Source organism: Cricetulus griseus, chromosome 5, assembly GCF_003668045.3.
Source record: "Cricetulus griseus strain 17A/GY chromosome 5, alternate assembly CriGri-PICRH-1.0, whole genome shotgun sequence".
Classification (NCBI taxonomy): Eukaryota; Metazoa; Chordata; class Mammalia; order Rodentia; family Cricetidae; genus Cricetulus; species Cricetulus griseus.
In genome coordinates this window covers 102,171,106-102,197,472 of record NC_048598.1, presented here as the reverse complement: position 1 = coordinate 102,197,472, position 26,367 = coordinate 102,171,106, and the positions used below count along the sequence as shown (strand labels likewise).

Below are 26,367 nucleotides of genomic sequence, written 5' to 3'. Positions count from 1 at the left end.
GGGAGGAGCGGCTGCAAAAATGACTCAGTAAGTTCGGCGGCCGCTCGGCCTCTGCGCCTCCGGTGCCAGCGCCCCGGGATGTATTCCTCCCCGCTCTGCCTGACCCAGGTACGGACCCCGCGCCCGCCCGGCCCCAGCCCGCACCCCGGCTCCACCTGGAACCACAATTTCGCAGACTGGAACCTCCCCTCCGCAGCGGGGGTGGGAAAAAAAAAAGGCGCGCGTACTGCTTACCCACCCCCTTCCAGGCCAGGGTGTTCCTGGCTTGGACCTGGGGTGCGGGCAGTTCTTGAGATAGGGGATCCCCTCCCCGTTAAGCTTGGCTGCGCACTTGGAGCCCTCTATTCTGAACCCCCACTTTGATTTGAATTGGCTAACTGTTCCAGGGACTCTCCCATCCCTCCCCTCCTGGCTGGATGGGGGGGGGGAGCTGGCGCCCTCCCCACAGCCCTCACCCTTTGCCCCCAGGAAGCCTGGGGTCCTCTGCAGATGGAAAAACTGAGTGACCGCAGGAAGCCGCCCACCCACCCACCCACCCACCCATGGGACAGATCTTGGGGCTCCCTGCTGCACCGTAGGTCTCCCTGGCTGTGCAGGAACGAGACACCCCCCCCCACCGCGAGCTGTTGTTCGCGGGTCCCCAGTTTCCCAGGTGGCCCCCCAACTGGCCGTGCCCCCGTCCATTTCAGGCCCACGTGTGCACGGGGGGGAGGGGCACACGAAGTTGGTGCGCGGTGGTGGGGGGAGGAGCGGCCTTGCCCGTGTCCGGCGCGGGTCCCCCCCTTCCTTGGCTCAGCTCCCCCCAGCTCTGCATTGATTCTTGAATTATTGAGCGGAGCAGGCGCTGCCAGGCAGCTAGCGGGAGGAGCAGAGGCCGGGCTGGAGGAGGAGGAGGAAGAGGAGGAGGAGGCGGCGGCAGTGGCGCGGAGGCAGGGGACTTGCCGACACTGCGGGCTGCGTACTAGGTGGCCAGGCCAGCACCTGCCCTCCTGCTCCCCTCTGACCGGGTTCCAGCGTCTGAGAGGATGTAGGGAGGGGGCACAGCCATCCTGCCAGGGGACTTCCTCTAATGAACCCCCCATCACTGTCTCCCAGGCCTTTCTTTTCCAACTCCACAGCCCTCTTCTGATTTTTTTTGCTGTGTGACTCTGGCCTCAGTTTCCCCCAAGAGAGAGAAACATAGTGGTCTCCAAAGTGTTACGTGCCATGCTAGAGGATTGTGATTGTCTGAGTTTTCGAGGGGCTCAGTTGTTTGCACCAGGGAAGGCCCAGGTGGATGGTCTCAGGGACAGGCCCCCCGGGGGTCCCCTATTCCTGCCAGCCCCCTCCATCTTGGCAAGAAGAGTTCTGTTCCCCAGGGGAGACCTGTGTGCTGAGGGAACCCCCAGCCTTCTCTACCCAGAGTTGCCTGGTGACCTTGGATAAATGCCTGCCCCCTCAACAGGCCTCAGCCTCTGTTTCAAGCAAGATTTGGGGAGGGGGCACCCCCACAACCCAGGGCAGGCATCACTTGGTCACCTGCCAGACCACCAGTTGGGATGGGATTGCTGTGTGGTCCCAGGCAGACTCTGACGTCTCTGTGTTGACTGCTAGGCTTGGTGGCAGAAAGGTCTGAGGCAGACGTGGCTGGCTGGAAGGCAGCCTGGGCACGTGGAATTCCCCCGGCCAGGCCTTCTGGAGTCCAGCCCGTATCCAGGTTGCTGCTGGGAGCTGGGGGTGGGTGCAATCTCATTGCTGGCTCTGGCCCAGGGAACTTACTGTGTGGCCTTGGCCTCAGTTTCCCCCCATAGGAGGGTGTGGGTCTGGGAGGGGGGTGATGTGCGGAGCCCAGTGCAGCAGGTTGGAGAATAGGAAGCAGAAGCACAGCAAGATGGAGGGGACCCCTGGATGCTTTGGGTTTAGAGTCCCTACACCCCAGTGATTTCCCACTCACCACTCTCCTGCCCAGAGGAGACCCCCCAGAGTCTCCTGAGTCCCAAGTGTGATCTGTCTGCTCCAGCCAAGCCCAGGCTGGGCAGGAATCTCAGCTGTAGGGGCTCAGCTGGACCCCAGGAACAATGCTGCAGCCCCCAACCTCCCCATCTCCCGGCCCTGCCCCCCACAGCACTCATGGTGTCTGCCTTGACCTGTCTCTCTCTGTCTGTGTTTCTGTCTCTGTCTCTCTTTGTCTCTGTGTCTGCCTGTCTCTGTGTCTCTCCTCACCCAGCCCTCCCGAATCGGCTAATTTTACAGCCAGGGTTCAGCCTGAAATAACTCCTTTGCTGATCCGACCGGATCCTACCGGGATCCTGGCCCGGGGCGGGGTTGGCCCTGATGTCAGCGCTGATGCCAGGGCCACCAGGTGCCCGGGAGAATTCTGGGAGCCCCGTGGGTCCCCTGTCCTGTCTGGTGACTCAGGCCCCTTTTCACTTTTACTCTTGCTGGGGAAGCAGCCGTTACTTCCATGAATCCCAAGCCGAGGCGGCCTCCCCCTCCCTCCCTCCTTCCCGCCCTCCCGCCCCATGTTAGTTATTCCGGGTTTGGGGCCAAATCCCTGTTGGCTGAGGTTAAGGATTCCCTGGGCCTGGGCTGAGGCCATCTCCCTCCTCCATTCACTCCTCCTCATGGCTTCGCTTCTCTCTGCTGCTATCCTGGCTGTGGGGAAACTGAGGCAGCCCAAGGCACCTGACATTTAGTGTTTCATTCCAGAGGGGGCTGGGGGGATCAGAGAGAGTGAGAAGTGCCCCCCAAGCAGCACAGTATGGGCTCGGCCCCTGGTGTGTCCCCAAAAGGACTCACAACAACAGACCCAGCACTGTCCCTGTTACTGTCCTTGTGCCCATCCCTCCGCCCCCTCCTCAATGCAGAGAAGGTGCCTCTGCCTGGGCCGAGGCCTGTAAATCAGGGAGCTGAATTCTGGCGAGTCAGCGTTCTAGCTTCTCCCGAGGCAGCCACTGCTCCCTCTCCAGCTCTTCCTGCAACCCTGCAGCAGACATGGGAGCCTCCTGCTCTTTCCTGTCCCCTCCCACAGAACTCCGTGCAGTCCCCCCTCCCCAGTGCACAGAGATCCACCGCCAGGGTGGCTGGCTCACTGCTTCCCATCCCTGTATATTCGGGAATGGGAACCCTCACATCAGCCCAGAATCCTAGTGACTAGTCAGCTTGGGGTGGGGTAGGGTGGATATTTCTTATGTGCTGGATATAGGGTGTGGCACACAGTAGGAACTCAATAAATGCTATCAGACACAGGTGATGGCACACAGTAGGCATTCAATGAATATCCATTGCTTGGTAAATGGCTGTTAGTGTGTCATCTCACACAGAATAGGGGAGACAGGGTCCTGTGCCCCATAGACTGCCACTCGCATGGTCCAGAGCTGGGTATACAGTAGGCACCTGATAAATGCTGCTGCCCTGGCTAATAGGGCTTAGCCAGTAAGCATTTCAAAGCTTCCCTTCATTCTGTTGCTTAAGTGAAGCAGACTTGAGGTGGGTGATGGGGGACAGTGGTGACCCCCAAACATTAGTGCACAAATGGAGATCAGATGTCATCCATAGGTATCTCATCAGTTAGGGTCTGCTTTGTCCTCCACTCCCAAGGCTGTGGCCCCAGGACTGCCTGTCTCCATGTCTGGCCTTTGATGGGACGCTGGTATTCAAACTTGGGTTTCATGGTGGCCATCTCCCCACTCCACACACATGCACACACTCCAGTGTGAAGTCTGGCCGGCCCCTGGTGGCTGTTGGAGGGTATGATAAGTTAGGGCACATTCATGGGGTGACTTGGAAAAAGGCAGATAATGTAAGATCCACCAGGTTGCTGGGCATTGGTGGCACACGCCTTTAACCCCAGCACTTGGGAGGCAGAGGCAGGTGGATCTCTGTGAGTTCGAGACCAGGCTGGTCTCCAGAGCAAGTGCCAGGACAGGCTCCAAAGCCACAGAGAAACCCTGTCTCGAAAAACCAAAAAGAAAAATCAAAAAAATAAAAATAAAAAGACCCATATGATGACACACATCTGTCACATTGGTGCTCAGGAGTCTGAGGCAGGGGGATTATGAATATGTAAACCTGTCTCAAAAAAAAAAAAAAAGCTTACTTGTGACCTCGGATTGAATAGAGAGGAAGGTCCATAGGGAGTTGGATGAGTGTAGGGTACGGGGGCGCACTCCTCCCTGTCTGCCCCCCCCCTGCTTCTGCCCTCCCTGCACCAGGAAAGCAAATGAGCCCCTTCCCTGACTGGGTTAGGGAGGAGCTGGACACAGGTGCCAGGCTGGGGCGGGGACACTATCACTATCCTAGGCAGGTAATCAGGATTCTAGAGAGGTTCTTGGCGCTTTGCCCCTCACCAGCTGTGTGGGAAAGGGATTGGGGTTAGACCTTTAAAGAATGCCTAGGAGTTTGGGGGTAATCAGGGCAGGTCCTCAGAACTGCAGTCTCTTGTAAGGAGGGCAGTGGGTTTAGGGAGTGCAGTGGGTTTAGTTGATGGCCCCAGTTTCAGAGGGCAGAAGCCGGGACAAGTGGCCAGTGCAGGGGCCCAATCATGATACAGGCCTGGTTACCACCCCACCCCCACATCTGTGAGGACTCCCTCTAATGTCCTTCCTTGGTCGGGGAAGAGGGTGACCACACTGAACCATGTGGTCCAGGCTTGAAAGGGGCGTAAGGGACGGGTGCGGGGGGACAGGGCATCTAGGGGTGTGCACTAGTGGCCCAAGAGGACTTTTGGACCCTCACCAATCTTGGTTCTCTTCTTTGCCTGATCCTTGTGCTGATGTCCTGGCTGTGACTGGTGCTGTGTGACAGAGAGGGCCTGGGCCTGCCTGGTCAGAGGGGACGGGGAGCATGACCAGCAGGTCTATGACCCGGTCACTTACTGTTTACCTTCCTACCTTGCTGGCCAGCTGGGGCCACCAGTGACTGTGATGCAGGCACCCACCATGGCCTTCCCGAGGGATTGGGACCTAAGGAACAATCACAGATGGGGCTCAGCAGGCAGAGGTACTTAGGGTGAACTTAGAGATAGAACTCTGGGTTGCAGCCACCCTCCCTCACTGGCCATCACCCACCCTGGGGCCAGTGACCCTCCATCCACTATGCTGTCCCAGCCCCACTGAAGGCTGTGTGACCTAGTTCCTGCCTGTCTCTGGTCCCACATGTCAGTTACAATCCTGACCCAGGAAGAACCCCCTGCTTCCCAGTCCCCGATCTCCTCCCCAGACTCAGCAGCCAGCATGGGGGAAGGGCAGAGGCACCCCCCCCAGGTCCAGGCCACAGCTGTTCCAGTGACTCACACCTCAGAGGACATTGGCCTGGGGGACGGGGTGGCCCAGCCTGGCCTTTTCCAGCTCACCAGCTATTTTCAGAGGTTTGGTAATAGGTGCCATTTGGCATCCTGGCTCTGGGGTGCGGGGCAGGTGCAGTCCGGGGCACCTGCTCAGTGGGCTGGGGGGTCCGGAGGAGACCCCTGACTCAGAACCATCACAAGAAACCAGCCAGCGACCTGAGCCTGTCTCCTTAAGGCTCTGTGGGGACCTTGGCAAGACTTGAGCCTCAGTTTCCCTATCATGCCACAGGTAGTGGGGCTCTGGGGGTGTTCCCTCTGAGTCGCCAGCAGCCACCCACGAGAGATGCGAGGCTCCTGTGCCAGATGTTGCTGTCCCAACAGGATTTTATTTTCCCTCAAATCCCTTGCGCTTGGAGTCTGAGACTCCCTCCAGCCCTGACATTCTCGGGACTCCCTATCTGGGCAGCAGCAGGTCTGTTTTTACCCGAGCCTCAGTTTCCCTGCCTCTTCACAGGATGAGTTCCACCCGTTCATCGAGGCGCTGCTGCCCCACGTGCGCGCCTTCGCCTACACCTGGTTCAACCTGCAGGCGCGGAAGCGCAAGTACTTCAAGAAGCACGAGAAACGCATGTCCAAGGACGAGGAGCGCGCGGTGAAGGACGAGCTGCTGGGCGAGAAGGCAGAGGTGAAGCAGAAGTGGGCGTCGCGGCTGCTGGCCAAGCTGCGCAAGGACATCCGGCCCGAGTGCCGCGAAGACTTCGTGCTAGCCGTGACCGGCAAAAAGGCACCCGGCTGCGTGCTGTCCAACCCGGACCAGAAGGGCAAGATGCGGCGCATCGACTGCCTGCGCCAGGCCGACAAGGTGTGGCGCCTGGACCTGGTCATGGTCATCCTGTTCAAGGGCATCCCGCTGGAGAGCACGGACGGCGAGCGGCTGGTGAAGGCGGCCGCGTGCGCGCACCCCATACTGTGCGTGCAGCCGCACCACATCGGCGTGGCCGTCAAGGAGCTGGACCTGTACCTGGCATACTTCGTGCGTGAGCGTGGTAAGTGCAGGGGCACTTGCGGGGCAGGGGTGGGGCAGCAGCAGGGCTGGGCTGTGGTCACTGGGGCAGCAGTGATGGGGTGTGGCCAAAGAAGTATGGCCTGGTAAGGAGTGGTCCAGGCCTGGTCACGGTGGGGGGAGAGGCCATGGACAGGGTGGAGCCAATATTGTGGGTGTGGTCAGGGGCGTGGTCAAGGTGTCAGGGTGAAAGGAGCTGGTCCATCCATGTTCAGGGTCATAGTCAAGAGCTGGGCCACAGCGATGGTCCACAGGAATGGGACCTTGGCTGTGGTCATCGTCCCAAACAGAATCATTCATTGCCGGGCCAGAGTCATAGTTAAGAGCTGGGCCGTGGTGCGGTCAGGATCGTTGTCAGGGACATCGCAGTGGTCATGGTTGCAGTTAGGAGCTGAGCCATGGTGTGGCCAGGGTCATGGTGAGGTTCAGGATCATTGTCCCGGGCAAGGTCATGTTTAGGGACGTGGTTAGGAGCTGGCCCATGGTCACGATCAAGGGGTGGGGCCATGGACTGGGGCAAGGCCTTGGGGCTGCAGGGCCAGGGTTTGGTGACTATGGGAGCCACAGTCAGGGCCATTAAGGGTCAGCACCCGTGTCCTACTTCATGCCCGGTGAGCAGAACCCGGCTCAGGCCTGGGAGAGGTGGGCCAGGGTCACGTGTACAGAGCCGTCAGAGGGTTAGCTTCCACCTGACCAGGCGCCAAGGAAGTGCTGAGTTGTGAGCATGGTGTACACAGACCTGAGACAGGGAGTATGACCTGGACAACTCTGACCCTGAGCTGGGGAGTGGGTGGGGCTGTGGGCGGGGCCAGTCCTCACTCAGGTCTACTTTGACTAGGAGTTGGAAGGACTCAAGTTGGGATGGGCAGAGACATCCATGGCCCTGCCTACTTCCGGCTGCTGCTGAGTGGGAGGTGCCTTGCACATGGGCGGGGACAACCGTGGCTGAGTTTGAGGTGTTCAAGTAGGCGCCCTAGGGAGGTCCTGTGGGAAGCAGGTGGCAGAGGCAGGGGGATGGCTGTGAGGTGGACAGAGGCTCTTGTTCTGCCTGAGAGTCAGCTGTGGCAGGCACCCACGTCATCTGCCCACCAGGGTCTTAGAATTCACCGGGGCAGGGTTGTCCCAGGCACCCTTGATAACCCATCTGTGTGACAGAGAAGATAGCCCTGGGCCCGATGGGCCGCTCCCAGCTGGGTGGATCTACTGCTTCTCTGTGAAAAGTTTCTGCATCCTGATAAGCCTCTCTCTCTGCAGATGCAGCAAAAAATCAGACCAAATCAGACCAAATTAGAAAAGGCCACATTTAATGGATACAATGCTCCCAGATGGCCTTCCAGTCCCCCATAGAGGAGACGGGAAAAAGAGACAGGAAAACCACAAGACTATTTTCTGGGGGACAGTTTACATACCCTGTGGGAGTGGTCCTGAGCATCTCTGGGGGAGGCGTCATATTTGACGGGCTTTCTGAGATGCAGCAGGGTTTGGAGAGAGATAGGGGAGTGGGCTTGGGTGGAACGTCCACCATGACATCCCAGACTCTTTGGGTATATGGATGCTGGGATGAAACCCTGTACCTCAGTTTCCCCTCTTCAGTTGGCGGCCACCAATATCACACAGAGTGGAGGTAGCTAGGCCTCTCCCTGCCTTGACCTTGAGTCTGGCTGCAGTGGCCTCAGCTTCTGCCCCAGTCCCGTCCCCATCTCCTGTCAGCCCCAGCTGCGTGGGACAGTGGGTCACAGGCTGTGTGTTGAGATGACCATGGGCAGGGGCAGAGTGCTGCCTGGGGGGTCCCAGTCTCTCCCCTGCCTCCTTGGAGCTGAGTTATAAAATTTTCAAAGGTGCTTTCTGCTGTGTCAGCACAATTTCCCGAGCCTCCTCTCCCCCACCCTCCTCCTCTGCTCAGTGGAAGGCGGGGCCTCCAGGCCTCCCTGAGATGCCTTCTCAGTAGTCACCCTGGTCAGCCACCTGCATCCCTAGAAGCTGGTTGCCAGTTGGCTGTGCGACCCAGGCATGTCCATCATCCTCTTTGTACTTAATTTATCTATAAAATAGGTCCCAAGGGAGTCACCAGGAATCCCTCAAAATAAAAAAACAAAGAACAAAACCAGGGTGAGACCAGGGTGCAGCAGCCCAGGCCAGGGCCACCATCACTGCCACACACCTGCATTTGCCCATTCTGCTCCATTTTCCCAGAATGCTCTCCTCTAACTGAAACTCCTGAGCATATTTCAAACCCTAACTCCTAGACAGGCGTTGGCGCAGCCTTTAATCCCAGCACTCCGGAGGCAGAGGCAGGCGGATCTCTGTGAGTTCGAGACCAGCCTGGTCTACAGAGTGAGTTCCAGGACAGCCTCCAAAGCTACAGAGAAACCCTGTCTTGAAAAACCAACAAAACAAAACAGAACCCTAATTCCCAGCTGCATGCTCCCTCCATCAGACAGTTTTGGAGGCCTTTGGTTGCTCTGTAGCCCAGCCCAGGTCCCCAGTCTCAGCTTCCACCTGGGCCACCACACCCAGCCAGTGAGGCAGAAGCCAGTGAGACAGGAAAAGACTCAGAGAGTCAAAACTGGGACCTACCCTCTCCTAGACAGCCTGGGCCACCCATGCCCCGGGGCACTGGAGCTGGAGAGGTCATCCTGACATCTCTCTACTCCTCTGTGAGGACCCTGAGAGTCCCCCAGTTCCTCAGGCTGGGCTTGGCTCATCTGGCTTCTGAGCCAGCAGCGGTGTATGTGTGTGTTGGGGGGTTGCCCCTCCTGCCCTATGCATCCCCAGGGCCGTGGGGAGGCTCTGTTCACCTGTGATGCTAAACACTATGGCAGAGCTTGGGTTGCCCTCCTGGAGGGCACAAGACCAGTGTTGGGGTATGACATTCTAGGCGGGGCTCCACCCTGACCACGCCCCCATGTGAGAGTGCAACACTTTTAAGTTAGTGAGGGGCCAAGGCTGGCCCTGGGTTCTGTCCTCAGAACCCTGGAGTTCAGGGCTAGCCTCTGCTGCATACTAAGTTCAAGGCTGACCTTGTCTCAAAGGAAGAAGTGGGGAGCCCGAGAAAGTCTGAGTACAGCCTGCCAGGCTGGGGTGGGTGAACTGGGTGGTCAGGGAGTGCAGAGATGCCGGGGTCACAGGAGCCCAGAAGACAGAGGAGCCAGCCTAGAGGAGCTTGGGAGTGGGGGAGGCCAGTGGCGGGCAGAATGGTCCAGGCTCCCAGGCTTGGCCTGCTTTTCGGGAAGGAGTCTGGGAAAGCTGGGCCAAAGAGAGGCGGCTGCCAGCCCGCCGCCCTGCCCCCCCACTGGCAGCCCGCGAAACCCGAAGCGCGGGCAGGCACAGTGCCAGGGGGGGAGGGGTGCCAGGCCCGCCCAGGCCGGCAGCTGCCAGCCCAGATGGTGCCCATGTGCTTGTCATGGCCAGACTCGCTTCCCGCCAACAGCCACGGCGACAGGGTGGCAGCCCCGGCGGGACCCGGAGCAGCAGTGTGGGCGCATCAGGTGCCAGCAGGGGGCGCCATGCTGCCCATATTGGGAGCTTTGGCCAGAAAGGCCTCACCCCTTCCTCATGGGGGACTCTAGGCGGGGCTCCACCCTGACCACGCCCCCAGCCCCCTCACTGGGGGTTCTAGGCGGGGCTGCTCACCCTGACCACGCCCCCAGCCCCCTCACTGGGGGTTCTAGGCGGGGCTGCTCACCCTGACCACGCCCCCAGCCCCTCACTGGGGGTTCTAGGCGGGGCTCCATACCCTGACCACGCCCCCAGCCCCTCACTGGGGATTCTAAGCGGGGCTCTTCACCCTGACCACGCCCCCAGCCCCTCACTGGAGATTCTAGGCGGGGCTCCATACCCTGACCACGCCCCCAGCCCCTCACTGGGGATTCTAGGCGGGGCTCCACATTCTGACCACGCCCCCAGCCCCTCACTGGGTACTCTAGGCGGGGCTCCACACCTTGACCACGCCCCCAGACCCTCACTGGGGGATTCCAGGCGGGGCTCCACACCCTGACCACGCCCCCAGCCCCCTCACTGGGGATTCTAGGCGGGGCTCCACCCTAACCACACCCCCAGACCCCTCACTGTGGATTCTAGGCGGGGCTCCACACCCTGACCACGCCCCCAGCCCCTCACTGGTCCAGTCTTTACCATCTTTAGGGGAGGGGTCGCTGAAGCACAGATTGTGTCACTCAGGTCATTGGGCTCCAAAGAGCCAGAGCTGCATCCCTAAGGAATATTGAAACTTCTGAAGAAAATCAATCAGCAAACACCCCACCTGTCCCGCTGGCCCCAGGGCAGAGGCTGGAAAGCCCTGGAGATAGAGCCACCTTGGGCTACAGAGTGAAAACCCGTCTCAAAAATACCAAACTTGAGGCTGGAGAGATGCTCAGTGGTAAGGAGCACGGGCTGCTCTACCAGAGGACCCGGGTTCAATTCCCAGCACCCACAAGCAGCTCATGCCTGTCTGTAACTCCATTTCCAGGGGATCTGACACTGTCGCACAGACACGCGTGTAGGCAGCACAGCAATGTACATAAAATAAAAACTATATGAAAAAAAGTACCAGACTTACTATGGGCCCAGGCTGGCCCACCCCTCCCAGATCCTCAAAGTCTCTAGGAGGTCTGCTCAGCACAGGCCTCAGTTTCCCAGGGGCGGCAGGGAAGGCAGTGACCTAGCTGTGCACATGACCCCAGTGGCCCGCAGACACGTTCTCCCCTTGGCGACGCCGTGCTGCGCTGCCTGTCCTGGGGCAGGGGCAGGGCCCGGGACTGGGGGACATGGGGTGACAAGGGATGGGAAAGCAGGCCGTGTAGCCCCGGGGAACTTGGACGTCTCAGGTCTGTCCCGCCTCACTCCCACGGCACCACACTGGGTGGGTGGGTGGCACCCTGACGCCCTGGCGTCCTTGTCCCCAAGCCGCAGGGCAGGACCCGTGCCTGCCACAGTTGGCACTCTGGCTTTGTGCCCAGACCTGGCAGGGGGCAGCTTAGGACATCTCCCCCCCACAGCTGTCCGCCCTCCTCCCCCTGCGTGGGCCGGAAGTCACCGTGGGTGGGATGATGGACATAGGGAGTCATGACCAGATGGAGAAACTGAGCCCCGCCCCCAGAACGGGCACCGCCCTTCCATCTGGCCTGGTTTGTCCGGGTTCTCAGGCCCTGTCTCCTATAGCCCAGGCTGGACCAGATTACCTCCTCATCCTCTCACTTGGTAGGAACTCACGACAGTCCCCCCTGCCCCAGCTTCCCTCCTCACAGAGGGAGAACCCCATTCTGGGGTGGGAACCATCCAGAACACTGAGCATGCACATTCTGGAACATTCCACACCAGGGTCCCATTTCCTGAGAGCCAGGCCCCAAACAACGGGTTCTAGAACATTCCATGAAGGCTCAGAATGGGCCAAGCCAGATACAGAAGGTTCTAGAACCACCCATTTCCGGCCCTGCCCCCTTCTAACATCCGGAATTTATGATGGAATATTCTAGAAACACCATGGAAGGTCTGGGGCATCGTCCTGTGCTCCCATTAGGGTTAACTGAGCATCAGCCGTGTCTACACTGCAGCAGACACCTAACCGACCCCCAAGACTGAGGTGGGAACCTGTCCGCACAGGCCGGATTCGAACCCACGTCCCAGGTTCCCAGGGACTTCCTGGATGTGCCTCACCCTCTGGGGCCTGGTTTTAGGGCGGAAGGAAGTGGATTCAGCTGGGGTGGGGGTCAGAAGTGGGGGTGCAGAGGCGGGGATGGGGACCTCCATGCCTCACTCCAGGTGTCCCTCTGTCCTCACACCCGGTCTCTGGGCCAGGGCCCGCCCTCTGCCCCCTCCGCTCCCAGCTCCCCTCCTCCCTCCTCCCCCCAGAGCTGAATGGGCCCCTTGTTCCTGGCCACACCCTCCCCTCGGGGTCACTCTGGGACAGACCCAAGCCACAGACCGCCTTAAAGGGCCAGCGTCGCCATGGAAGCCGAGGCTCAGTGTGCCCAGGCCCCACCCCAGACACGTGGGAGGAACAGAGGGGGACCGCGGGGACCCGGGGACCCCAGCCCGGTGTGGGCAGAGGAGGGGCCGTTTGTGGGCGCTTTGGCCTGCACTGTGCCTCAGGCCCGCTGCTTCACTTCCGCTGTGCCTCAGTTTCCCCTGTAGGAGGCAACCTTGTCCTTTCCTCACGGAGAACTAGATGCGCCGTTAAAACAGCCCGTCGCCTATGGAATGTAGATTGGAGGCCTGGAAGGTCACCAGGGGCTGCATTTATTGAGTGCCGACTGCATACCAGGCTCTGCTGAAGAGGGGCGTGGCTGAGGGCACAGGAGGAGGCTACAAGGGGGTCCCGTTGCCTGAGGAGGCCTCCCAGGGGCGACCCGTGAGGTCAGCGCTGTGCAGCCTTGGGCTGCGCGCATACCCTCTCTGGGACGCAGTGCTCTGTTGGGAGTAATGGGAACGTGACCGGTTCTGTGAACGGACGGGCCCCTTTCCCTGGCTGCTGCGGGTGTGGCAGGGAGTTGGGGGGTCCCCAGGTGGGAGGGGCGGCTGTCCCCCTGCCGCGCAGACGCCCTGGACTGGTCCCTGCCGGATGGAGCCGCCCGCCCGTTCCCGGCTGGCTTCCTTATGTAACTGGGTTACGCAAGGACAAGGGCCCAATTACATAAGGAGGCGGCGGGTGGGGGAGGGGCTTAAAGGGGCCGCGTCCGCCCGCCCCCCCCTCCTCCGCAGAGACCCGGCAGACGCCCCTCCCGGCCTCAGTTTCCCCGTTTCTAAGTCTGCAGTGGGCTCGACAGGCTGCCAGCAGAGAAGCAGGAAGACTGGGTCAAGCCCGTCTGCCTATGAAGCACCTACTGTGTGCAGGCAGTCAGTCCATGAGGGAGAACGGGGTGGGAACAGGCAGGTCCCTGGGGCAGCAGTCTGGCGGAGCACAGGAACAGGGTGAACCCCAACTGAGGAGACCCCTGAGGGTGACCTCCACGTGAGCCTGGGCATTGGGGGTCACCACTGTCTCCCATCACAAACCTCATGTCTGTTCCGCTCAAGCGATAGGGTGAAGGGAACCTGAAATATCTACAGGTCAAGCACCATGCATGCACCTACTGTATACTCAGAGCAGGGTGGAGACCCCTGTGGATGGCGCAGAGGGAGGGAAGGAGGAGCAGGCAGGGATTGGGGGACCACTTGGTGCTCACCAGCGCCTTCTAGTGGCTGTTTGGAGGATGACTGGGTGTGCGCTCTGGGTGAACACAGCGGACTCTGTCCAGCCTCAGTTTCCCCATCTGTACAATGGGAGAGTGTATTGAGCATCACAGGGGCAAGACTACAGTTGGTACCAACTTGGTGCTTCACAAGACAGTAAACCAGAGGGAGGGAAAGGATTCAAAGTCGGATTAAGGGGGATGGGTTGAACCCCGTGTTCGGTCTCTGCGGAAGGTGGGTCACCGGCCTGGGAACCTGTGCTAAAGGGGTTACAGCATCTCAGTGGCTGTGACAGCTGAGGAAACTGAGGCCCAAGGAAAACCAGAGGGCACCTCAGCAAAGAAGTCACTGAAAACCGCCTGGGTGTGGACTCCCAACCAACACCTTGTCCCCACTCCTGGGCTGGGGGCGTGGTCATGGCGGAGCCCCGCCTACAAGCCCCTTGATGACTGGGGGCGTGGTCATGGGTGGGGCTTCACCTAGAAACCCACCCTGTAAGGGGCTAGGGGCACGTGGTTCTCAGCTGCTCTGTCCTCCCAGGCTAACAGGGTAGGAGTTGCCTGTCCCACCCCTTGCCCTCCTGTCGCTCTAGGATGCTCTAGGACCCAGAGCCTTCCTCGGGGTCCCTGGTCCTGGGAGTATCCACGCACACTGCAGCAGCCAGCACTGGCGCTGCACTCCCTGTGCTCTGGAAACGAGGGCGAATGCTTGCACAGGGTTTAGCCAGGACAGCTGGCGAGTGTTTCTCCTACAGCATAGGAAGCCATGACACACACAGGAACCTCTTCCTAGTTCAGAGACGCTGGAGCTGGCCTGGAGCCACACAGCACAGGCCGGTCTTCCCACATCCCAGTCCAGATTTCTGACCTGTGACCCTGTGGAGAGTCGGGGAGGGACCCCGGAGCCTCCTCCGTTAGCTTTGGGTGTCCTCAGGGCCGTGGTCTGGCTCTGGCCCCCTTGCGGCCACAGATGGATTCCTGGGACTGGCCAGGAAGGGGGGGGGGGCGCTGGGGAAGCCAGGAATCCGCTGAGTGTAAACATGGGTTATTTTCAGCTCCTCCCGGCTGGCGGGTGACACATTTGACTTTGGAGAGGACTAAAGTTCTGTCTGGTATTTTTAACCTCACATCTCACAGCCCAGGAGCCACCCGGGTGACAGGACCACAGTGTGTCACTGCCAGGCTGGGGGTGAGGCCCAGGCCATGGCCACCTGGTCCTATCCCCCACCAAAGCCACCTGGCCACATCCCCACCGTGACCACCTGGCCCCATCCCACCAGCAAAGCCACCTGGCCCCATCCCCACCGTGACCACCTGGCCCCATCCCCCACTGTGACCACCTGGCTCCATCCCCCACTGTGACCACCTGGCCCCATCCCACCAGCAAAGCCACCTGGCCCCATCCCACCAGCAAAGCCACCTGGCCACATCCCCACCGTGACCACCTGGCCCCATCCCCCACCAAAGCCACCTGGCCCCATCCCCCACCGTGACCACCTGGCCCCATCCCCCACTGTGACCACCTGGCCCCATTCCCCCAGCAAAGCCACCTGGCCCCATCCCATCATCTCATCCTTCACCACTACCACCTAGCCCTGTGTCCCAATTTGGTGCCTACAATTTAACCTCAGAGGCTGCTGAACCACTGTGCCCTGCACCGGGGTCTCTTTCCTGGTCATCCCTACATGGGGCAGGGTTTGGCTGTGTCCCGGGCTTCACCAGATGGCTCTCCCCAGCCACAAAATGGCCTCCTAGGCCACAGAAGCATCTGGAAGCCCCAGGAAATGGCCGCCCAGTTGGTGATGTCACCAGACATGTGCCTCCCAGGCCACATGCACAGGTGACCAGGTCCGGGTGTCCTCTGGGGTCCCTGGACTCCGCCACCAGCCAGGGCAGCGGCCACAGCAGCCATGGAGTGACCAGCGGGGTCAGGAGGACTCCTGGGAGGACTAGGCCGGGAGGATGGGTTGGCACTGGCCCAGTCCGGCTGGAGCTGGAGAGCGCAGGCCAGCCGGAAGGTCACCCCGCCCAGCCACCACCCCTCGTCCCCAGGGCTCCCTGCGTGTCTGCAGCTCCCATCTGGTCCCCACTTTTGTTTATGTAGCAGTGGACTGGCGGGAGTTTTAAGTGCTGTCTGTCGGTGACTCAAGGGTGGGCCGTGGCGTCCCTGCCTGCCTGCCTGCCTGCGGCATCACCAGGGAAGCCCACTTTTAGTCAAGCCTGTGGCCTTCATGCTGTCACTCCTGCTGCGGATTTATTGGAAGAAACCCCCAGCTGGGAGCCCCGTTGGGACAAGGCTTGTGTGTATACAGCAGGCGTCAGATGTGTGCAGAATTAACTGACACAGGTTCTCCTGCCAGGCTCGCAGGGAAACCAGCCAGGGGTGGGCAGCGACTGCAGGGCAGAGCAAGTTGGAACAGAACCGGATGTGTGTGGGCGGAGAAGGGGGATTTCCAAGATTCCTGACCTGCCCACGGCATGCTGGGAAAAGGGAGCAGCCGAGAGAGGGCGCTGGCAGGCAAAGGCCCAGGGCACGGTTGGGCTTGCGCCCCTCACAGCCGTTTCAAAAGAGCAGCACCCTGAGTGTGGGTCTGAGCCACCGTGTTTAAGACGTGAGGCCTACGCAGCATTGCGGTGCGTGGCCACGTGACCATCGCTCACCCACCCTCCATGGCTGAGCCTGAAGATCTAGAGAGAAGGTAACTGAGTCAAAACTGTGGCACATCAGCTCCTGCCATCCATGTCCCCAGAGGTCCGTCTGTCCATCACCGCCAGTTTATAGGGAGAGGGTCCCGGGTCTTCCGAGTCCTTCCCGCCCTGGCTCTGCCTCCCCGCGGGGGAAGGACGGACAGGCGGCCATGACGCCCACGCTGTGTAGACTGAGTCTGCACATGAGGTCAGGTGGATCCGGGAAGATGGGGGCAGCCGCTGATGCAATTTCAAAACACACCTGCCAACCAGCCCCACCTTCTCTTAGGCTTTCTTTCTGGGGCGTGGTCAGGGTGGAGCCCCGTCTAGAGTTCCCAGTGAGGGGGCTGGGGGCGTGGTCAGGGTGGAGCCCCGCCTAGAATCCACAGTTAGGGGCTGGGGGCGTGGTCAGGGTGGAGCCCCGCCTAGAATCCACAGAGAGGGGCTGGGGGCGTGGTCAGGGTGGAGCCCCGCTGAGAATCCTCAGTGATGGACTGGGGGCGTGGTCAGGGTGGACCCACCTAGAATCCACAGTGAAGGGCTGGGGCGTGGTCAGGATGGAGCCCCGCCTAGCATGCATACCACTCTGGTTTATTGCCAAAATTTTACAAGGGACACTGCAGAAGGCCCCATCGGTCACGGAGATGAACTCTGACCTGAAGGCCCTGACTGACTATGATGACCTTGGGCCTCAGGGTCAGTCAGCATGTCCTATGGAGGAATTCCCCTGCATCAGAGGCCCATGCAGGAGCCCGGGAGCTGGGACCTTCCCAGAAGTCTCCAGCCAGGCTGGTCCTGCACGGCAACCTGTGCACCCATCCCAGGTCCCTTCCTTTTCTGCCTCAGTGGTCCGCCAGGGAGGCAATTGTTTTTAGATAAAAGGGAGGGACAGTGCAGGGGAGGAGCCGGAAGCCAGGGCCCCTCGCGGGAAGCCCCAGTGTCCCCACCTGTAACATGGAGGCAGCCGGACACCCAGAGGCCGTGCGGCCCACAAGTGGCAGAGCTACTATCTGAACCTCCAGATCTCACGCCTGGCCTGCGCAGAGTACCCTGTGACGTCACCAGCTGTCCTCCTCTAATCTTGGCAGATGCAGAGCAGAGCAGCAGCCCTCGGACAGGAGTGGGGTCTGACCAGGAGGACAGCAAGCCCATCACGCTGGGTGAGTCTGGTGAGCTGAGGCAGGAGGATTTTGGCTTCCAGGGTAACCTAAGCTAAGTAATGAGTAGCTCCCAATAGTCAGCCCAACTCAGGACCAGAGTCCCCAGTGAGGGGCTGGGGCGTGGTCAGCGTGGAGCCCCGACCAGAATACCCGAATGAGAAGTGGGGGTGTGGTCAGGGTGGAGCCCCGCTAGAGTCCCCAGTGAGGGGCTGGGGCGTGGTCAGGGTGGAGCCCCGCCTAGAATCCCCAGTTAGAGGCTGGGGGCGTGGTCAGGGTGAAGCCCCGCCTAGAATCCCCAGTGAGGGGCTGGGGCGTGGTCAGGGTGGAGCCCCGCCTAGAATCCCCAGTGAGAAGTGGGGGTGTGGTCAGGGTGAAGCCCCGCCTAGAATCCCCAGTGAGAAGTGGGGGTGTGGTCAAGGTGGAGCCCCGCCTAGAACCCCCAGTGAGGGGCTGGGGGCGTGGTCAGGGTGGAGCCCCGCCTAGAATCCCCAGTGAGAAGTGGGGGTGTGGTCAGGGTGGAGCCCCGCCTAGAATCCCCAGTGAGAAGTGGGGGTGTGGTCAGGGTGGAGCCCCGCCTAGAATCCCCAGTGAGGGGCTGGGGGCGTGGTCAGGGTGGAGCCCCTGTCTGGGGGCGGGCGCTGAGATGTCCCTGGTCATTGGGCAGCACTTTGCTTACTTCAGGGGCTTTGTTTGCCATCCCGGGCTATGCCCGGGAAAGTGGGTGTGGCAGGGGAGAAGCGCCTGCAGTGACAGCTGGGTTGTGCCAGCGGGCTCCTGACCCTGTCCATGACCTCCCCGGGGAGGATCCCATTCCAAGGGACTCCCCTGCCCCGGACGTGGACCCTGGCGCTGCAGTACAAACAGGAAACTGGAGGGGGCGGGGCGGGGCTCCCAGCACCGTCTGGGTCAGCAGGAAGTGGGCGAGCCGATTCCCTGGAGTGTGGACTGTGCCGCCCCCTGGGGCGCCCTGAGTCTTCCTTGCCGTGGTCGGGCGGCCTGCGGCAGCCTCCACCCTCCGTGAAGCGCACAGGAGGGGCCTCGCGCCCCCCACAGGGCCACCCGGTGCCCTGAGAACCGTGGCCCCGCCAGGGCCAGTGACTTGTCACAGCGTCGCGGTCGGCTCCCGGCTGCGGTGTGGAGGACCGAGGCTGCCACCGGCCTGCTGACCCCTGACCCCCGCCCACTGCAGACACCACGGACTTCCAGGAGAGCTTCGTCACGTCCGGCGTGTTCAGTGTCACGGAGCTGATCCAGGTGTCCCGCAGTAAGTGTCCATGGGCGGGGCGGTCACGTGGGGAACTCGGGTCCCCTCCCGCTGACCTGTCGGCGTCCTCCCCAGCACCTGTAGTGACCGGGACGGGACCCAACTTCTCCCTGGGAGAGCTGCAGGGCCAGGGCCTACCTGGCCTACGACCTGAACCCGGCGGGCGCGGGCCTGCGGAGGACGCTGCCCAGCACCTCCTCCAGCGGGTAGGAGCCGCCCCGCCCCGCCCTGCCAGGCCCCGCCCCCGCTCCCCAGCCCCGCCCCTGCTCCCCAGGGCCCGCCCCCATGCTCCGTCCCTGGACACACTCCGGCCCAGGCCCCGACACCGGACACGCCCCCGGCCCAGCTCCCGGGACCCTACCCAGGCCCGACCCCAGACCTCACCCAGCTCCCCAGGCCCCGCCCGCTCCCCACCTGCTCCGTCCCTGGACGCGCCCCAGACCCTACACGCCCCCGCCCCCCCCCTACCAGGGCCGGTCCTCAGACACGCCCTGTCCCCACCCAGACACGCCCCCAGACCAGCTCCCCTGACCCTACCCAGGCCCGCCCCCAGACCCCGCCCCCGCTTCCCAGACCCGCGGTCACTCCCCAAGGCCTGCGTTTACTGTACACGTGGGCGGGGGAACCCGGCCCCTCGCCCCAGCCCTGGCAGGCCAACAAATTCTTCCAGACATTCTTGGGACATTGATCTGATCACGTGGTTTGCCTCTGTTTCCACGTCTGTTAAATGGGCCTTCGCCCTGGGTTTTAGATAACAACCCTGGTGCCCCCTTCCTCGCCTCTACCTCGGGGATCTCAGGCTAAGGACGGTAACGCCCCCATCTTCCCATGGTAACCGGTCTGCACGCCCCGCCCCCTCTCTCGTTCGCAGGAGCAAGCGGCACAAGTCGGGCTCCATGGAGGAGGATGTGGACACGAGTCCTGGCGGCGACTACTACACCTCGCCCAGCTCGCCCACGAGTAGCAGTCGCAACTGGACGGAGGACATCGAGGGAGGTAGGACCTGGCGGTGACGGAGCGGAGGCAGTTAGGACTACAAGTCCCGGCGGGCTTTGCGTACTCGCCCAGGGCAGGAGCTGAGCTAAAGTCGCGGGCCCTTGTGGGAGTTGTAGTCCGGCAATATGTTCCCATCATTTAGAGTAGCTATCCCTGTGTAATAAACCAGCCGGCATCGCAGGGCCTCCTGGGAGTTGTATGCGGAAAGTCCTGTAGTCAAGTCCAGACACTTTGGTTCCTGGCGTAGTATTCTCTGTGCCTCCCCGAAGTCCTTGTGGATTTCTTCCCCGTTGAGGGCTCAGGGAGCGGTGTGCTGGCCGGCCACACCTGCGCGCGTTGCTGTGTGCGTGCACGGGCATGTCGAGCGCCTGCCGGAAGGGGTGAAAAGGGGTTGATTCTGCCGTCGTGGGCACTCCCCAGGTGCGGTGCACGCTGTGCGACGTCAGCGAGTGGCGCGGAGTCTCTGGTCCCTGACAGTGTCGAGGGTGGAGGTGGTGAGAGCTTGTGCTGGCTTCCCAGAGTTACCCCAGGCCAGGGTGTTGTTCGAGGAAACTGAGGTCGGGGACTTTGCCTGGTCTGGCAGGTCCCGCCCGCGCCTGGGGATGGCCGTAATTGGGGACAGTCTAGACAGAAAGCAGGGGTGCGCAGATGCGCCCCGGGGGATCCTGAGTAAGAAACCTGACGTGGAGGGCCTAGGCTGGCAGGCTCCCCTTGCACACCGGTAGAGGCTGAGGGGCGCTATGGTCACCAGGCTTGCTATGGCCACACTGGGTGCTTGGGCCACATTGAGTCTTAAGACACTGAGGTCATGCCCTCCAGCCCACGTGACACCCCCCCTCCTCCGAGGGAGACAAGTGTCCAGGGCTGCTTGTCCCCGCCACCACTCTGACACATTTGCTGACGTGGGGTGGCAAGCATTGGGTGGTGACAGCAGATGCAGCCAGTACCTGGTACCCCAGCACTTGGGCGGCTGAGGCAAGAGGATTTCGATGAGTTGGGAGACTAGTCTGAGCCAGTGGGTCAGGGTATAAGCACCTAACCCCTATAATCAGTACCAATACCAGGATCCCCTGGGGACCAGAAAAGTCTCTGAGAATAGAGGGGACCATCCCCTGAAGATGCCTGTCAGGGTCTTGCTCCTGTTCCTGGCTGTGTACTGTTCCACTGCTCCCTCTCCTGATCCCCTCAGGGACTGCCCCCTATATTCCCAGTTAGAGCCTTGGGCGTTTGGGAGGGGTGACATCACTCACTGCCCCTCAGAGATGGAGACTCTGGTCCCCTTCCTCACAGGCATCTCCTCCCCGGTGAAGAAGACCGAGATGGACAAATCTCCCTTCAACAGCCCGTCCCCCCAGGACTCCCCCCGGCTCTCCAGCTTCACACAGCACCACAGGCCCGTCATTGCAGTGCACAGCGGTGAGTCTCACCCAGGCATGGAAGTGTGACTGCCACCAGCATGGCCACACAAGTCTGCCAGGTTGCCAACTGTTGCTGTAGCCTTCCGGCCAAGAAAAAAAGTGTGCTGTAGTGGAGATGGCCTATCCTGGGGTGATGCAAATTATAGGGAGCCTCCACTGTCACCTGTAGAGCTACCTAGCTAGGTCAGGGGTCAGCTGGCTATGGCCTTCCTGCTGCTTCTTCATATGTATAAAGTTTTATCGGCACCTGGCCCCAAGCAGTTGGTTCGTTAATTCGTTGTTTGCACACCATGTTGATCCCATAATGGATGATCCAGATAAAGCCATGTGATGGAAGACACATCCATGAGTATCTGCCTGGGGCCTGGGAAGGTATGGGGTGATCACCAGAGAGAGGAGCCTTAGCCATGTCACGACATTGGGGCATTACACAGCCATGGACAGGAACAAGGCTCTGACACCTCACAGCGTGAGGGGCCTGTGGGCCACTGTGCCCAGTAAGAAACTCACACACAGTGTGGGCTCTGCCATAGGAAGTGTTCAGAACTGGAGGACTCCAAAGACAGGAAGTGGAATCGTAATAGCACAATGGTGTGGAAATAGTGGATATTATAAAATTGGATGCTTGGTTTTAAGGGTCTCACTCTGTAGCCCAGGCTAGCCTTGAACTCACCGTAGCCCTTGTGCCTTAGTCTCTTGTGATTATGTTTGTGCTGGCCAGCGCTCTGCCCACTTCACCGGGGAAAGGCTTTTAGGGTGCAGGACCTGAGGCAGGAGGGTTGCCTGGGTTTGCCCAGACTGAGTATCATGAAGATTGGGGACAGTCCCATTGGCCCTGTGACCACCCTGCACTTGTATCTGTCCACAGGGATTGCCAGGAGTCCTCACCCGTCCTCAGCGCTGCACTTCCCTGCCACGTCCATCCTGCCTCAGACGGCCTCCACCTACTTTCCACACACAGCCATCCGGTACCCGCCGCATCTCAACCCCCAGGACCCGCTCAAGGATCTGGTGTCCCTCGCCTGCGACCCAGCCACCCAGCAGCCTGGACCGGTGAGTGCTTGATGCAGCCTGAGCTAACACATACTCAAGAGTTGGCACATTGCAGCCTAGGGGCTCCAGGGGATCTTGCATCAAACCCCAGTCCCAAGGGCCAGTAAAATCCAAGCCCAAAAGGCATTAGCATTGGTTTGTGCAAAGCACAAAGCATGTCTGAGATTCAGAGCATTTGGAAGGCTGAAGCAGGAGGTTTGCTACAAGTCTGAGGCGACCCTGGGCTATGGGGTAACAGAAAAATCATGTGGAACTCTTTGGGACTCTAAGATTTGGCTCTTTGGGATAGTTGGGTTGAAGAACTGGTATGAGGTGTCGCCAGCTGGAAGGAACCCTGGGTGAGGATGGCAAGATTGCAGCATGGCCCAGGGTTACATCTGAGCAGATGTACCCAGGAGAGTGGTTGGTGTCTGTCCCCATGCATCCCCCTCTCAGAGCCAGCACCCCTGCCCAACATGTCCCAAACTCCAGCCTCCAAGATCTGAGGTTCCCAGCACTGGCTGTGGTGCAAATGCATCTTTCCACACAGCTGTGGAAACCTCGGGCAAATGCCTCTCCCTCTCTGTGCCTCAGTTTACACACCTGTAACAAAAGTCAGTCTCTAGAATCCCCACTGAGGGCTGGGGGCATGGTCAGGGTGGAGCCCCGCCTAGAATCACCCATTGAGAGGCTGGGGCTTGGTCAGGGTGGAGCCCCGCCTAGAATCACCCATTGAGAGGCTGGGGCTTGGTCAGGGTGGAGCCCCGCCTAGAATTTCCCAGAGAGAGGCTGGGGGCTTGGTCAAGAGTGGGACCTCTGGTATATAGTAGGAACTTCATAGATACAAAGTCTCCTTTTCCTCTTGGGGCTTTATTACCAGCCACTCTACCCTTCCTGTACTCGCCCAGCCCTTCCTCCATTTTCGCCCCTGGTGGGGTGTGAATGGCCTGTGTTCTTTTAAGTTGTTTTAGTGGGACCTTGGTTTTTCGAGACAGGGTTTCTCTGTGGCTTTTTTTTTTTTTAAGATTTATTTATTATGTGTACAGTGTTCGGCACAAAATCTCATTACAGATGGTTGTGAGCCACCATGCACTTGCTGGGAATTGAACTCAGGACCTTTGGAAGGGCAGGCAGTGCTCTTAACCACTGAACCAGCTCTCCAGCCCTCTCTGTGGCTCTTGAGGCTGTCCTTGAACTCACCTTGTAGACCAGGCTGGCCTCGAACTCACAGAGATCTTCCTGCCTCTGCTTCCCAAGTGCTGGGATTAATGGTGTATGCCACCACTGCCCGGCTCCGGCTCCGTGTTGTTTTTTAGTCCCCTCGTGACCGAAACTAGAAGCAGGGCATGGAGGCACCAGACTTTCATCCCAGCACTCAGAGTGCTGAGGCAGAAGGATGGATGCAGGTTCAAGTCTAGCCTGGGCTATAGAGACTTTGCCTCAGAAATGGATACCACAAGCCAGCTAAATAGATTTTTGCAGACACCCCACCACCCCACACTCTCCACAAAGGGAATCAATAAATAAAATGTCCTTAATAATTGATGGCACTGTGCACGGGGTGCCGCCAACCTGGCCGCAGCTAGCCCTGAATAATTCACAGCTGGCCTTAATTATTAATATTTTATTTGTTGCCTCAGCCCAAGGCTGATGCCCCACCTACCCTCCAGACCCCAGCCAGGATCCCCAGGTCCCCCGGGACCCCAGGCCTCTCAGAGTGCCCAGATTCACCCTGGGAGAACTGCGAGGGCTGCAGCTGGGTGCCAAGGGAAGGTTGTGTGACCTCCAGGCAGCAAATACCCTCTCTGGTCCCCGTGCCCTGGCGCTAATGGGCTCTGGTCTCTCTCCTCCCCACAGCCTGCTCTCCGCCCGGCACGTCCCCTGCAAACCGTCCCTTTGTGGGATTAGGACGGAGGGATCCTCTTGCAGGACAGGTAGGGGCCTGAGAGGCCGGCTGGGGGGTGGGGGTGGGGCAGAGGGGCCGGCCGGGGGGTCAGGGACAGCAGGCCCTGCTGGCCACAGCCTGCAGGGACTCGCTGAAGCCAGCCTCTCATTCCTGACCTGGGCCTTGAGCCCACCCTGTGGGTGTGAGGTCTCCCTCCCTGGCTGTCCTCAGGACTCCTGAGGCAGAGCACCCAGGGCTATGGGGTACATTTGTGTAGTGGGAACCTGAGGCTCAGAGAGGAGAGACAAGCAACCCAGGGTCACATGACATCCCCACCTGCGGTCCCCCATCCCCATGCTCCTCACTTGAGAGTCCAGAGCAAGAGGCAGAGGCATCAAGTTTAGGGTGCCAGATGAGGTTCAGAGAGGGCAGGCAAGTTGTCTATGGTTGCACAGTTGTGTAAAGTCGCCTCCATGGCTGCCTTGGTATCCTCTACAGTTGTCCAGGTTCCTATCAGGGGCTCAAGGAGCCCCATGTGTGACTGCAGGGGACCGGGCATCCAGCCCATCTGTCTCATCCGTTTGTTTGTTCTGTCCATTCTGAGCCTGCCTCTTCCTCAGGCCTCAGCCAGCTCCCTCCTAGCAGCTCTCCCTCAGAACCCTCCCCCCATCTCTGTAGTAGTTTGCTGGGTCACTCAGGGCATGGCCTCTGCCTCACTCTTCCCTCCCATGGGTCCAGAATGGACTGATAAATGGGTGACTCCCTCTGCCTCCTCTGGGTCAGGGCATCCAGAGCCAGGGCTGTTGGCCATTGCTGGCTGAAGACAGAGCATAATGACCCAGTGACTGTGCCTGGCCCACAGAGGACATGGGGACACTGTGGGCTAGACAAGGGCAAGCTGGCATAAGGAGATTGTGGGCCTCATCTCCAGCGCACTGGCAAGCCACAGAAGGCTGTAGGGGGGAGGAGAATGGGCAGGACTCCCTGAGGCAGGCGGGGGCAGAGGTCATGGGGTGGACAAGATCCCCACCACCACCACCCCTCCACCACCACCAGGGAAATCAGGAGGCTGCCAGTGTGGGCTTCTCCCCTCCTCCAGGCCCCTGCCTCAGCTCTTTCTGCCCAGTCAGCACTTCCTGGCCAGCTACATTGTTATTCCTGGCTGGGCCTCCCCTGGCAGCCTGGCTCCCTCCCTGCCCCACCATCTGTACACCAAGACCTTGGTCTCCCCATCCCGCCCCAGGCCCCTCATATCCAGGCACACAAATAACCCAGGGACTGAGGCTCTGGCTGCCTCCCACTGCCTCGGTCTCCCCCTCTGTTGGCATGGCAGACTCTGGGTCTCCAGGGAGGCTGCAGTCCAGCACCAGGCCAGGGTCACACCCCAGCCTGTCTGGTTGCCAGTAGAAACCAGACATGAGGTAAGGGACACAGGAGCCTGCACTTGGCTGAGGGCGGGCCTAGAAAGGCACTGCCTCTCAGGCTACCCTGCCCCACCCCCTTGCCAGCAGCTCCAGGCCTCAGGCCCCAGGCAGGGACCCCTTGCTTTGGCTATTGGGAGGGGACTTCACCACAGGCCAATCTGGACTCCCAGGACAGTGCTCACTGATAGCCCAGTGGCCTTGGAGGGGACAGAAAGAGAATCTGAAGCCAAACCAGTCCAGGCTGGTTCTTGTCCACCCTCTGATTCCAGCCAGCAGCTTTGTGCCTAGTGGGGTAGGAACATGACTGCTAAAAAGACAAATAATCCCAGTGTGGTGGCAACGCTGGGACTAGGGGGACTGAGGCAGGATGATGGGTCACCCTGGGTACACAGTGAGTTGTAGGTTAGCGGAGCCCCTCTCACAGCCTCCACACAGATCCCAGGAATAGGGTTGAGTTAGCAAAGCAAACACGACTCTCCTCGGCCACCTACATTCTTAATGTGGTCACCCTGAGTCTCTAATGTCACATGCCCATCCCTGACAGCACATGAGGAGGGGTACCTGCTGAGCATCTGACCTCACAGGGATGAGTCTGAAATCACATGGGATGCACTTAGACATCACTCAGGACATACTTGGGCCTTGAAATCACACCGGGCATAGCGTCTCTGAAAGGAACAGGTCTGACATTTCACCGGGCTTCCTGTGTTTGCCAAGCAGCCTTGGGCGGAGGCCATAGGCCAGGGTCACACCTGGTATTATGGTTTGCATACAGGGGTCTGAGGTGCAGTGGGGGGTGGGAAGAGGCAGCTCTCTCCTGACACCCCGTTTCTCTCTCTCCCTATCTCTGCTGACCACATAGTCCTGGTACCTGGGATAGCCGAGCTCGCCCTCCCACGTCTTCATTGCCAGGGGAGTCCCAGAGGGGATGGCCCAAGCCTGCATTTCCAGTGGAAAATTAGAATGAGAGAGAAGCTCCCTGCCGACTCCCAGCAATTGAAA

General features: G+C 60.2%; 1 protein-coding gene across 1 annotated transcript; it reads left to right on the top strand.

The window, feature by feature from the left end:
- Nfic (nuclear factor I C) lies at positions 1–26,367 on the top strand. Its single transcript, XM_027419226.2, is given in 11 exon segments — positions 1–108; positions 5,781–6,312; positions 17,275–17,346; positions 18,536–18,610; positions 18,686–18,744; positions 18,746–18,816; positions 19,482–19,606; positions 20,897–21,022; positions 21,893–22,077; positions 23,914–23,990; positions 26,228–26,367. Coding segments are annotated over 10 exon segments (1,326 nt in total). The 5' UTR covers positions 1–78; the 3' UTR covers positions 23,965–23,990; positions 26,228–26,367.